Source organism: Dermacentor albipictus, chromosome 1 (assembly GCF_038994185.2).
Source record: "Dermacentor albipictus isolate Rhodes 1998 colony chromosome 1, USDA_Dalb.pri_finalv2, whole genome shotgun sequence".
Classification (NCBI taxonomy): domain Eukaryota; kingdom Metazoa; phylum Arthropoda; class Arachnida; order Ixodida; family Ixodidae; genus Dermacentor; species Dermacentor albipictus.
In genome coordinates this window covers 262,383,989-262,397,531 of record NC_091821.1, presented here as the reverse complement: position 1 = coordinate 262,397,531, position 13,543 = coordinate 262,383,989, and the positions used below count along the sequence as shown (strand labels likewise).

At 47.4% G+C, this 13,543-nt stretch overlaps 1 protein-coding gene across 1 annotated transcript in view; it reads right to left on the bottom strand.

The window, feature by feature from the left end:
• Window positions 1-912: 912 nt before the first annotated feature.
• Window positions 913-13,543, bottom strand: part of LOC139048701 (uncharacterized) — a 45,962-nt gene continuing 33,331 nt past the window's right edge. Inside the window, exons 4-5 of the mRNA XM_070523212.1 lie at window positions 12,481-12,557; window positions 913-1,041 (exon numbers count right to left, since the gene is read on the bottom strand). Of these exons, the coding sequence (XP_070379313.1) occupies window positions 1,035-1,041; window positions 12,481-12,557 (84 nt within the window). The 3' untranslated portion in view covers window positions 913-1,034. The remainder of the gene's footprint in view (window positions 1,042-12,480; window positions 12,558-13,543) is intronic.

The following is a 13,543-nucleotide window of genomic DNA, read 5'->3' as shown; positions in this document are numbered from 1 at the left end:
GTGGCAGCGTAGTCGCGGTCGAGGGCTTCCTGGGCCTCTCCCGGCGTCCGGAGGACTAGCCAGTCCCAGGCCAGGTGCAGGGAAGGCACCACCCCTCCTCGGCGGACCGGTGATCGACAAGGCCACCCGTCACCTCCGCACGACGTGCTTGCCTCGTCGCTGGCCATCTTGACTCGAGATGACGCGCTGGTGCTCCGCTCCATGCCTGGGCTTTGACCTGACGTAGCCGTGCTGGCTTGCTTCTGGTTCCGATTCCTCAGCCGCTTGAGAGCACGGTCCCGCGCACTGGCTCGCGGCGCGTGAAGTGCGGCCGCCTCGTGGCGTCTTCGTCTTCGCTGTTCTTTTATCCTGGTCACTGCTGACATCTAGGACAGCGAGCTGAGACGAGCGTTGAGAATGTGTGTTCTTGGGGGATATCTGAACTCTGAGCGTCCATAACGGGATGATGTAGCCTAAAATCAATTTGAATATATTGAAAGCGTCGTAAACAAGTAGGCGGCGCGACATATTGTGGAGAGCAGAAGTTTGGGTACAAGACGTGCCACCACATGTTTTTTTCGTCTTCGCAGCCTAGGGACAAAGGCTAAAGACAAGAAGTACTGCTTGCCTGTGGCTTTTTGACTTGCATCATGCATTCCGACAATTTCATGTTGCACGGCTGGGCAAGGAGGTAATTTTTTTGCTGATGCTGTGGTCCGTAAACTTTTGCTCTCGATTTTACGTGTTCCTTTGTCTGTAACTATAGGGTGTTGCGATTACGGGTCAGAAGACGTGGAACTCACTTTGTTCGTTGAGGAGTAAGGGAACGTGAGGCTGGGCGAGATATTCAGGACGTTTGACAAACACGTTTATATTTCATTTCATTTCATTTTTATTCCTTAAAGACCCCATGACGGGGTATATATAAGGGGTGGGATACGCAAAAAGGAAGGAGCAACCGTGTGGTAATCTATGGTGAAAGGTGATTGGTGACGCTTTCTATGGAGGTGGATGGGCGAGGGATGGCAGCGATGTCGCTCCGAAGGCCATTCCAGTCAGCAGCTGTATGAGGAAAAAATGACGTAGAAAAGGTAGCGGTGAGGTGTGCGCGTGGGCTCGCGACTTGAAGAGGATGAGCAGTGCGATTAGATATGCGTGTTGGGGGAACATTGTATGGCGGGATACCCATCGAGAAACGAAAAAGTTTATGGAATAAAGAAAGACTGGAGGTACGGCGGCGACATGAGAGAAGGGGTAAATTAGATTCTGTATATTTAAGAGAAAATTCAAAGTATTACAGAAAAACTTCATGTTGAAGTTGTAGCAGCGGACAACTCCCGCCGTCCGTTGTTCCTTTTATGCCCTGTGTGGTCATGCAAAATCGGAGGCTGTTTTACGGAATGAATTTTTCTTTCCGCACAAGTCGGAGTTTATCGCACGTTCTTTTTTTGTTATTTTTTACAGCGCATTGAATTTCTAAGTTTTACATCTTTTCTATAATTTCTCCCATTTCATTTCACTTACACTTTAAAAGCATCCTGGACTGCTGAAAAATACAAGTGAGAAGAAAAAAGAAAGACGAAAAAGAACAAAGGAAGAAATCACAGCCATTGAACTGCCGTTATTTACAGACATCATTTACAATAGCGGAAGTGTTTCTCGCCGCTAGGATGACTGCCAGCTACTTTTGCTAAAGTAGCAGAGTGTGCGAAAGCAATCTAGGAGGACGAACCTGAGTGCATGGTGTTGGCTGCTGTGACAATATATATATATATATATATATATATATATATATTATATATATACTCTTTTTTTGTTTACTTGCGTCATTAGGCAACATGAATTAACAAATTTCGCGATCATTACCTTTTGAGACGCACTTCTAGTAGGAAATTTGTATATTCTCCATCATGCATCGTTGCGCTGAACTCCATGCAGCATTCGCTGCTTTAAGCGCACATAACAACATCAAAGTAGAAGGGTGTATATATGGAGAACGGCAGAAAATTATTTTAAACGTATGCAAAACCACGACGTCTCGTACGACGCCGTAAGTCGAGCTATACCAATTCTTAAGCTTTTATTAGTAGTCCCCATAGCGCTCTGATTGGAGCAGTCTTCCGAAGAAGCGCCTGTTCACTAACTGCTTTGAGCGACGCAGCAAACGGTACTGTTATCTCTCAACACCACCACGGTTGTTAATTGAACGTTTTCCACGTGTGGAAGCACCGCACCTCCTAACCAGACCTCAGCGCGGCGTGGACAACGACTAAAAGTGCTCGCCCCACCATTGCCTTGCGTCACGGCTTGCCACCCGTTCGCCGTCGGCGGTAAGCCGTCGACGGGATATAGAAACCAGTTGGTCGTTCCGTACTCAAGGGAACACAGCGAAGGAGTCAGAGTCGGGAGAAAGAGAGAACAAAAAATATTTATCGACTGACAACGATACACAAATTAAACGAAACAATAAAACACACGAACAATAACACACGTGCGCTTAATATACATCAATAATGGCGACGAAAGATATACAACGAGGGCCGCGCAAGGAGCGATGGATCGAAGAATGCCAGGCATGACTTTATGTGAAAGAAATAAAGCAATTTGGATCAGAGAGCAAACGGGCATAGACGATATTCTAAAAGAGATTAAGAGAAAAAAATGGCGCTGGGCAGGTCATGTAATGCTCAGACCAGATAACCGTTGGCCCATTAGGGTAACCGAATGGGTACCAAGAGAAGGGAAGCGCATTAGAGGACGACAAATAAGATGCAGTGACGAAATTAGGAAATTTGCGGGCGCTATTTGGAATCGGTTGGCACAGGACAGGGGTAATTGGAGATCGTAGGGAGCGACCTTCGTCCTGCAGTGTACATGAATATTATGATGATGATGATGATTATAAAGATGATGATGACGATTATGATGATAAATATTGCTACGGAAAATTATTTCTAATGACGAAGAGGCGAGCAGTGAGAAGACGACGATTGGAGGCTAGCACGGGCTGTTGCCTCTTGACCAAGTGCGGCGCCTCTTGGTCAAGTGCAGCTGGTGCACCACCGTGCACCGCCTCACGACTCAAACCACGACTGAAACGATACGGCGTGCCGCGGCAACTGCGCAGAATGACGACCGCTCGAGACAAGACGGAACCAATTGAAAGCGATCGACTTAGGTTGCAACACTTATCAAACAAGCGAACGATGCAGAGCTCGTGTTTGCAATCGGACTGAAACGAAGCTACATTCTTTTCTTATCTGCGTGTCGGCATCTATGCGGTCCCATTTTGCCACGTAAGAACGCTTCTTAAGCTGGACCGCTAATCTCCAATTTTGACTATACGTGGCGCACCCTATTTGTACTAGCATCCTGCGTCAGGAGAGGAGCGTAGAAGTACTAGCGAAGGATACTTGTGGAGAAGCTGAGCAGCGGATGCGAGAGCATTGGGGCGTGCTACACGCGCTCAGGAAGAGGGGGTTCGCGGCATCGCTAAAGCAACCAAGAAAAGGCGTTAGCGAGTGTGAGTGTCGGCTGTTAATAATATCTTACACCATCGATTGGCGAAATGCTAAACAGCTATGCATGTGATTAATGTCCGATTAACTCATATATAGGCTAGGTGACTGTTTGCACAACCGCGCCGATTCAAAAACGACGGCAATAAATCATCATCATCATCATCCTCGGTCTCCTCCTCATCATCATCGTCATCACTGACGCGCGAGACGGACACCGCTCACTGCACCACTGGCGCGCGACGCGCTCCTAGTGCAGGGTGCACACGCAACGGCGCGCCAGGCACCTCGGTGGCCACACGCGTACTTCGCGGCGGCACCGCTAGAGAGAGCGCAGCGTGTGCAAACGGACGCGTGACAGATGAGTGCAGTTCACGTCTAACTGAGACATTCATAGTCACATGGCTTCTGCGCATAGTTTAATTAAGATTGACACCAAAATAATACTTTACATGTTGACCGGGCGTAAACAAAAAGTTTAGAAATGAGAAAAAAAGCTGTCAAGAATTTCTAAATAATTTGTTTTGACATCAAGAAATAGGATGAGGGAAACAATTGATAATTTTAGAAATTTTCCAAGGTGATCGTTTTCTGCTCCTAATAAAATTGTGAATTGCGAGTGGGCATCCCTATCGTTTAATCACAGCGAAGACGCCCCGAGGCAGAGAACGGCTCGCGAAGTAAGTGATAGCTCAAGTGGAACAATCGATACTTCCAAAAGTTTTATGTTTTGAAAATCTGCGCCAACATTGAAGGAAATGCTCAATACATACAGGTACATGAGAAATGTGACATGGGGCGGGTAAAGAGCTAGAGATCAACCTGCATAAGGGAAATTTAACTGCAAAGGATGCTTTAAATTTAAAGGAAGCTTCAAGTTGTGTTGAGAGACCCCAGTCATTATTTCATGAAAAACATAGATTATGGAAGTGAGGGGACAATGTTTGAATCAATTTTGCGGAAGTTAGAAATACGGAGGAATTTCCTCACCTAGGCGCGCTTACATAATCCCAAGTTGACTGAACAGAGATGGCAAGGATATTGCGGATGCTCGTGCGAATGAATCTGCCACTTCATTCGTGCACGAAAAAAAAAAAACAGCATGGTGGCCCGCTAACCAAATCAAACGAACTTCCCGTAAGTGCGGACGAATCGCTCAGCATTCTCGTAGTATTCTCGAATTTCAGGATGCAGTAAGTGTTGTGCAGAAAGAAAACGAGCTATTAAGTATAACTGCTAATGAGGCATTTTGAGGAAGTTTAGTAGTGATAAAAACTGAGAAATGCTTACCAACCTTTCGATAGGAGGACCTACCTTCGTCCTGCTATCGAAACGTTCGCCAGCCTTTCTGAGCCACCTTAGCACATTATCGCTGTTTGTAACGCATATACGACAATGTGATACTCCATCTGTCGGCCCCATTCTTGATTTTGAATTCAATCGCTAGCAATTCTGCGGGAAAGATGGGTGGGAAGTTGGTAAGGCGAAGTGAGTTAGGCCATTGAAAAGATACAGGCAGTATTCCCACTGTAGCTGCCTTCTCAGTGCACATAGAAACGTCAGTAGGTATTATATGAATCCAGTAGTTAGCTGGCTTAGGTTGTCTTATAATTTATTTTTGAGCAGGCAAATCATGACCAAATTTTGAAAACATGCCCTTGAGTTCAAATTGGAGGTCTGGTATGCCATCATTCAAAGGAGTGAACTTCACAATGTTTGTCACTGTCCTTGCACAAATATTACCGGACGGCTGCGTAACAGGGGCCATGATACATCTAAATATGCACAAGGTTCAGTGATAACTACATATTTTATAGGTCTCACTAAAAAACACCATTGTTTATGAAATGTCTTAACCATGCGGATGCTAAATCTACAATATTGGGTGGCTATATATAGAGTAGCTTTCTCATACAATGCAGTTTTGGTAGAGAACAGAGGTAGCCCAAGGCACAAGCGTAGAGCTTCTCTTCCTAATCACACATGAGTTTTAATTCTATAGGCGGGGCCACCGAAAAACAATACGCAGCCAAATTCCAATATGACTGAGCCTACATCCGGTAAATCATAATTAACTGATCTATCACGGCTTACTCCAGAACGACGGTGACTACTCCGGCGCACCATACCAATGGCGCGCTGTGCTTTAGATTTAATATGTTCAATGTGACTACACCAGTCGAGATGGCCATCGTAAGGCCTCAATTCAGAGCCCGGAAGAGTTAACTTGTTGCTACTCGATGCGGTAGCAACAAGTTAACTACTTTCCTAATACGATCCAAATCTTGACCAATCCCCCACAGAGTGTATATGGGACATCGAAGAAGGAAAACGGAGCAAAACAAACAGTGCCACGCGCTTTTTAAGACCTATGCTGTCCCTTAGTTCTTCAGATTACTTTACTTTAATTGTACCACCGGCTTCTTGGACCGTAGCCCTAGGTGGGTCTGTGCCTTACGAAGGAAGTCATAATCATCATGATCAGCTTCATGCGCCACGAGCCTTCGTGCGAGGCCGTGCGTTCGAACCTGACCTATTGATTCAGAGAAGAAAACCACCATGTCTGCTTGTCAGCGCCAGCTCAGCAAGGAACAGGAGCGCTCCGCCCGATGTCGAAACTGTCCGGCTCAAGACGGGGACGTCATGCAGAGGCGGCAGGGGCACTCGTTCGTCGCGGATGTGCAGAGGGGCCCAGCTGGAGTCCTTGAAGCCGCCGGACTCCAGCTCCCCAGTCCTCCTGACGCCGGAAGCGTGTCAACAAGGCCCCCGCAGCGACGACTCCACTGGAATGACTACCGCGTAGAGTCCGGGGCTTCTGACGACTGCATGGTGCGAACTGTTGGCCTAGAATTGGCCAGCCATTCGGACAACGGAAGCGCGCCAGGAAGGCCTCGCCTGCGCCTATACGGTGCCGTAACGACCACCGCGTGCAGTCCAGGGCTTCTGATGGCTGCACCGTGGAAGTTGCCTGTCAGGAACTTGTCAACGCTTCCCATGCCAGAAAAACCCCAGCAAGGCCTCGGCTGCGACCACGCCACCGTAAAGGCTACCTCGTGCAGTCCGGGGCTTCTGATGGCTGCATCCTGGGAGCTTATGGCCTGGAACTGGCCAGCGCTTCCAACGCCAGAAATACCCCAGCAAGGCCTCGACTGTGACTACGACGCTGTAAAGACCACCGCGTGCACTCCGAGGCTCCTGACGGCTGCTCCGTGGAAGCTTCCAGTCAGGAACTGGGTGGTGTTTCCCACGCCCGAAATTCCCGAGCAAGGCCTCGGCTGCGACTACGCCGCTGTAAGAACCACCACGTGCAGTGCGGGGCTTCTGACGGCTGCACCCTGGGAGCTTATGGCCTGGAACTGGCCAGTGGTTCTCACTCCCTAAGCATGCCAGGAGGGCCTCGGCTGCGCCAGGGCCGCCACAGAGACCAACGCATGTAGCACGGGGCTCCTCATGGTTGCATCTCGGGAGCTCCCGTGTGAACCAACGTATTGCGTTACCTCAGTGCTCGGAGGGCTCGGGCCATGCGGGGGTTACAATTGGGACATGCCAAACATGGGAGGCGCCCATGCTCTCGGAGTACGCGATCGCCGTTCTTGACGGTCGCTTGATTGCCTAACTGAGGAGACCCGAGCAATTTAGTTGCGGTTACACCGGCGCTCTTATGCGATATGTAAATAGACGTTGTTCGTCGGACATTGGCAGCCACGCCTCATTCACTTCGTACTGTTAGGAAATCGGTTTCCGAAACGCTCCAGAGGCTCCAGGGTTGTGCAGAAGGACGAGAAAATTATTTTTATGTGAATTGTTTCTACGTTAAAATTCCGATGGAAAAACCCACGAGAGCGTCAAGCTCCGCACTTAAATAAAATCTTTGTTTCACACATCCCCTAGGCTTTCACGAGTGTTCTTTCACAGCATTCATTGCCAGCAGCAAGGCCAGAGAAGTTACGTTTAACTCTCATCGCGGTTCTGTCACACAGTTGACCTATGGAACGGGCTCCATACTTCGCCGTCGGTACTAGGACCGCAGCGGTTCTATTGAATCCTCACCTTTGTGCACTGGGGCTCTCACGTTCGAGAGGGATGGTATCAGTTTTCGAGCCACCGCATCAAGGCGGACTACTCAGGACGAACTTGTGGGTTGGCTGGTTAGTATGCCTATTTGATCACAGTGCACTAAATATTGACAGGGACCGAGGCTCAAGTGGTGACTCGGTCGGCAAAGTACATTCGTATGCTGATTTGATTTTTGTTTTTTATTATGCGGGGCGTGGCTGTGATTCGCACGAGACATTTCCCCGCTATCGAGGAAGACCATCAATTGCTTTGCGTTTTTTATCTTCCTGCACGCTGTTCAGCGTCGTACTGTATATTTACAAGCGCTTTGCCTGTCAATTAACCAGTTGCCGTCAGCGCTTTGCGATTTCCATTCTGTCACTCCCTGTCAATTTTTTGTGAGCTGTTATGAAATGGAAAAGGCGGACCAGCCGTCCCTTCCATGGGCGCACACAAGCGCCATCACACTCCCACGAGTTCGATTAATCATCCGCATGCCAAGCTGTCAACCATCTTGATTGCAGTGCTTCTTTTCTTTGCCAGCTCACAAGTTGAAAAGGCATTGAGACGAACGCCATTCATGTAGCACGCTCGCTGAAGCATCTTTGTTGAGAGAGGACAACGCATCCGACATCTTATAATATGGCAGCGAGTAAACTGGTTACTTTGCTTAAAAGGCGCGGTAGCTCTGCTAAAATCGTACCATGCAGCACTGTTCATCGCACTGGCGGAATAAAGTCCTGGTCTTGCCAGGGAGCAGTTGGGGTTTCATACACTGAGCGCAGGAAAACCTCGTATGACGTTGTGGCTGCTAAAATCGAGCAGACGATGAGGTCAGTCTCAAATAAGTATGGAAAGGGGGTCCGTTTTGCCACAGGAAAAGCCAAAGGAGAAAGTGGTTCGGTTGGGATGGGCCGGACGAACACGAACGTGGCGTAGAATACACAAAATGAGCTTCGCCATTGCGCAGGCAGTCTAAACACCGAGGTAAAGTACACACCTGAAAGGTCAAGAAGCATAGTGAGTTCCATTTAATGCAAGGCATTCTTGGCAGATTCAAGCCAGTTTTCTTTAACTGCTTTTCTTGTAGCCGTTCTTGTGAGCCGATACCGAAAGTGAGTGGGAGCCGCTGATGCTGAGAGGCACAGACATATATGCAAATGACATTACATTCACAGACATATTCTAGCCACCTGCTCGTTTACTAGAATATAACAATGGAGACTTGGGATCCTTAACGAATGTCGCCGCTTTGAATACGCGAAGAGCCGCCGGATAGTTCAACAGCTTAAGCGTCTGCACAATACCGCAGCTTCGTCGACGTGCGAAGACGCCCGCGTGAGCCCACCTCCTCCGTGAATGTCGTACGTATCGTCCGGCGAGAAATCGAAGCAGCGTGTCCTGCCATGCCAGGGACGCAGTGCTTTGAAGATTCGCGGCCGCTCGTGTCTCTCATCCAGTCGGTCGGTCATTCGCCATGAATTTGCCAATGTGGGTCTTCCGTCCATCTGCTCCGTCAACCATCCAGACTTCGCTTCGTCTGCTGCATCTGCCCCTGTTCACCGGAGCCAATACGGTCCACATCCGAGCTATCGCAACCCGGCCGAACGGCTAGAACATGATGATTGACCCATCTGCTTTCATTGTGGACGTGTGGGCCACACCTCTCGCCACTGCCGAAGTTCCTGGCCAACCCATTCTCGACCAAGTTTTCCCGCCTACCACCGCTCCCCAGTGAATCCTCGCCTACCTGCACTCTCCACGAAGGTTGCAGACACACCTAGCAACGCTCGAGCCACTGCAACTAGCTGCTTGCCATCACCACACAGTTGCCGCTCCCGTTCGCCCAATCTGCGTCGCTCCCCGTCCCCAGTTAACCGTCTCACTAAGGCCAATGATATACCAAACAATGCCTGATAGTTCCTTAAAGAGTCCTGATAAGCTAGCCTCGATCGACAGAGTTCGGGTGTTAAAGATTGCCAGGGTCAGTTTCCTATGGCGGCCTAGCTGTCCGGGTCCAAACACTATTAGCACCCTCTGCTGCGTTACAGGTCTGACCGCCACCTTGGTCATGTGCTCCGCAGCTGCTGCGGACTAAGTGCCAACTGGTTGATCAAATGAGTCATATGGGAGGGAATGGCCGAATACTGCACCAGGGAGGCCAATTCCTGTTCTGGGTAGGGAGCGTCTTTTGCTGAAGCTTATTGGGTCTTCCTAATTTGGTTGTATATGGTTTATAATAGCCCCACTCGCTCTCGGCATCTTTTGCCGCTGCCGGGAGCCACTCCAAGCATGGAGGTGTAGTGCACTGGAGCAGGTGAAATTCTTCCTTACCGTCCTCGGAAAATGATTTTTTTCATATATTTTCGGCGAATTTGAACACTTAAAACGTGTGAAAAAAAGGAATACAAAGGAAAAATGTTACAGCGCTTTGCAAGAAGTCCGGGGTCACCTATGCGCGGAGATACACCCATGCGCTTATTGTTGCGCCTGCCTGCCTCGAATACTAGAAGTGACGAGACGGGACGCCAGAACAATATGGTTCGGAGCTGCGCGTAAGACAGGCTACCGTGACAGCGCCCAGGTGTCTTTGACCTTTCGACAGGTTTGGACAACGCTTATACCAGAGCTAATGAGAAGAAAGAAATGGTGCAACGGGCCCCTTAGCTTACCGGGAACGCGTCAGACTCAGCCGCTAGCAAGTTAGCCATGTTATGCCTGCTTTGAGCTACAACAAGGCCGTCTGCGATCAGTCAGATGTGGTTTGTACACTTCGCGAGAGGAAGCAACTTACGACCCTATTATCGCCGCACTCGCAATAGAATTCAGGGGAACACAAATGGAAAAATGCAAGAACGAATAAGCACAAAGTAGAAGAAAGGAATGGACGCAAATACAACTGTTCTGACGTGATAAAAATCTGTCTGTTAACTTTCCAAGTGGGGCCGCTACGTGCTTTTTCCTTTTCTGTGAGCGAACACTCTAAAGCCTTCTCGACACTTTTTTCTGTTTCTTTTGTGCGGAAATTTTGCATCATCAAAGAAACACGTTCTAGCATCACGCTTGGTAAATTGCTGCGGATAAATACTTGAACTTTTATACTTTAGTGGAGTGTACAGTGCTTACATCTATTAAGGCATTAGGTTCCCCGAATACGTTTGCCACGTATGTATAAGCAACCTTCTATGTATATGGGCTTACAAAGTAAAATCTCGCCCACATTTTTTTAAAGCCTGATCGCGGCAAGTGCAGATGTTAGGGATTCATCCACGTTATATTTTCTAGTGTTGCACGTTTCTCGCAAACAGTATTATGCACGATGCAATTATTACCACGTGAGAAAAGAACATTTATTGTGGCCTTATCTTGAGAGGTACGGGCAGCTGAGCTGGGTGACCGCAATTACAGCCCACCATCGCTCACGCAATTGAACTTTTTCCAACGATCAACTGTTCGGCAGGACAGCAGCAGTAGCAGCCAGCAACGACGGTCAGGAAAAACGCAGGAAGCTTCGCGACGCAAACTTCGCTTTAAAGATATGCGCCTTTGCCGAAGGTATTTATCCACTTAATCATATATATGTATCTATTTACCGAAAGTATATAATATGTGCCGCTGTTCAATGAATCTTTGGCACCAACATGATCCACTGGATCTCAAAGCCACAATAAAAACGATGCTCTGCACTTCGCATCAGTTCCCAACTCGTCGCAAAAGCACTAACCGTTCCCTGCAGAAAAGTTACATGAACCACTATACCTGTATTCTGCCAAACCGAGACTGCTTCGCATTACGTTGATGTCAACTAGAGTCGTGTCTGCTTCGATTTTTTTGCGAAGCATTCTTGGCGAGTTCAAATGATCCAGTTATCTGTAGCTGGTATCTGGACGATTTCGTGGGCCTATACCGATGATGGAACAACCTAAATATGGAGGCCCTTAACACTGATATGCGCCACTGAGTATAGGCCACAGGGTGTGATCCGCTCTTCATTAAATTGGGCATGTGTCACTCCGTACGTGCCACTTAGTACGTGTCACTGAGGCCGCTGGTTATGTTCCGATCGTCAATGAACCTCTTTGACGCCAACTCGGGGATGTGCCACGGTGACTACTGCGTATGGGCCGTTGGCGTCTCCGCCACTGGGTATGTGCACCTGAGTGTTTTCAGCTCTTCAAGTATTTATTTCACTCCCGCTTGGATTAATGGCAACACAACGATCAACAGCACAATGCGCTGCAGTCTGCACCAGTTGACAACACATCGCAAAAACTTTAACCGTTTGCCTCAGAACAATCATATGGTTCATAGGAACCATTATCTAGAAAACCAAGACTGCTTCGAGTTACGTAGATATGTACTGGAGTTGACCCTGCTAATTGTTTTCACCACAAGGGCTGCCATAGCGTGCTGTATTTAAATGAATGAGTAATTCGCTGAATGAGTTTGCAGCAGCGGTGGTTTGTAACTGCCGGGGACAGGAAAACGGCCTGCTGGCAGAGAGGTGGTGTTGTGCACATTAGTGGGGGTTTCAAATGGTAAATTGAGTAGAGGGAACTATCGGATGACTGTATAGGTGCACTGCTTTCTTGCATAAAAATGGTTACTTCTCTTGCCTGTATGACTGTTGAAGCAGTATGGGAGTTACAGACAGATTATTTATTTATTTATTTATTTATTTATTTATTTATTTATTTATTTATTTATTTATTTATTTATTTATTTATTTATTTATTTATTTATTTGGAAACACTCCAGGCCATAGGGCATTACAGAGTGGAGGGTTAAGTTCAAATGAAGTTATTGGCAACCTTTTTGAAGTTGGTGGCGTTCTTGGACCAGGAACGATGAACAAGGAGACGAAGCGCTCTTATGCGAGAAGCATGAGAAAAAGAATAAACTTATTCGAAAGAGACAGCAGCATTACCTGTGTGAGGAGAGAGCAGCAATGGGACCAAAGGACGTCGCACTTTCGCCACCTCGCATGCGAAGATCCACAGTCCACTGTGAACCAGAGAGAGACGCTTAAAAAATTCACATGTTGACATCCATGAGGCATTTTACCCTCCTAATATTTACTGAATTCAATAAACGTTGATCCATCCATCCATCCATCCATCCATCCATCCATCCATCCAAGAGAAGCGAAGCTTTAAATAAATGGTTAAACGACTACTGTACCGCTGAGAACAATGCGTACAATGTGGTTATGTTCATCCTATACAATGTGTAATCTCGTGCAATGTTGACGTTTACGCAAAGGTCATGACTTTGATGTCATGCAATGTTCATGTTTATGCAGAATCCATTCAGAAACAGTGCCAAAATGCAAATGTCTAATAAGCTTGATGTACAGTGTGAGAAGCCGATCTGGAAGAAGGCGATGTCGAAGGAAGAATGCCGTGACCTCGTGCTTAGCAGCCCATGCCATCAAGCAACCACGGCCGTTGTATCTGCCTTTTTTTTTTCAGAAAGGCGCTTTTGGTGGAATCCAGAACTTAGAGTTCATAACGTTTGTAGTCCGGCTTCGTAAATTATATTGCAATGAATGTTTATTGCCGTGATTGATAATGAGAATTAGGACATTACCATATACGATACCTGTTTTAGGCACAGTACTGAATTCCTCATGTCTGTTAAATGTACTTTCGTCTTGATCTTATTTCTGTGTTTTTCTCTTAATTATTCTTCACCAAATTCAAAGGCGCCCACGCTGTTTTGGGGAACTTTACTAACGAATTCAATCAAAGTTAATTTTCCATGTACAGGTCGTTTTCGCTGTTGGCCAAAACACTCGTCGACTTTCATTTCACGCTTCTTTGGTTTCACTCAAGGTTACTTGGTGTACGCCCTATGTATGCACCGCAGTTACAGGTTTTGTCCTCGTTTCATATGAGCACACCCTGATTTACACATTCACATTCTACCAAGCTGCAACGCTATTTACACCTTAGCCTCATCATCTGCTCGTTTTTAACACCCATCCCTAT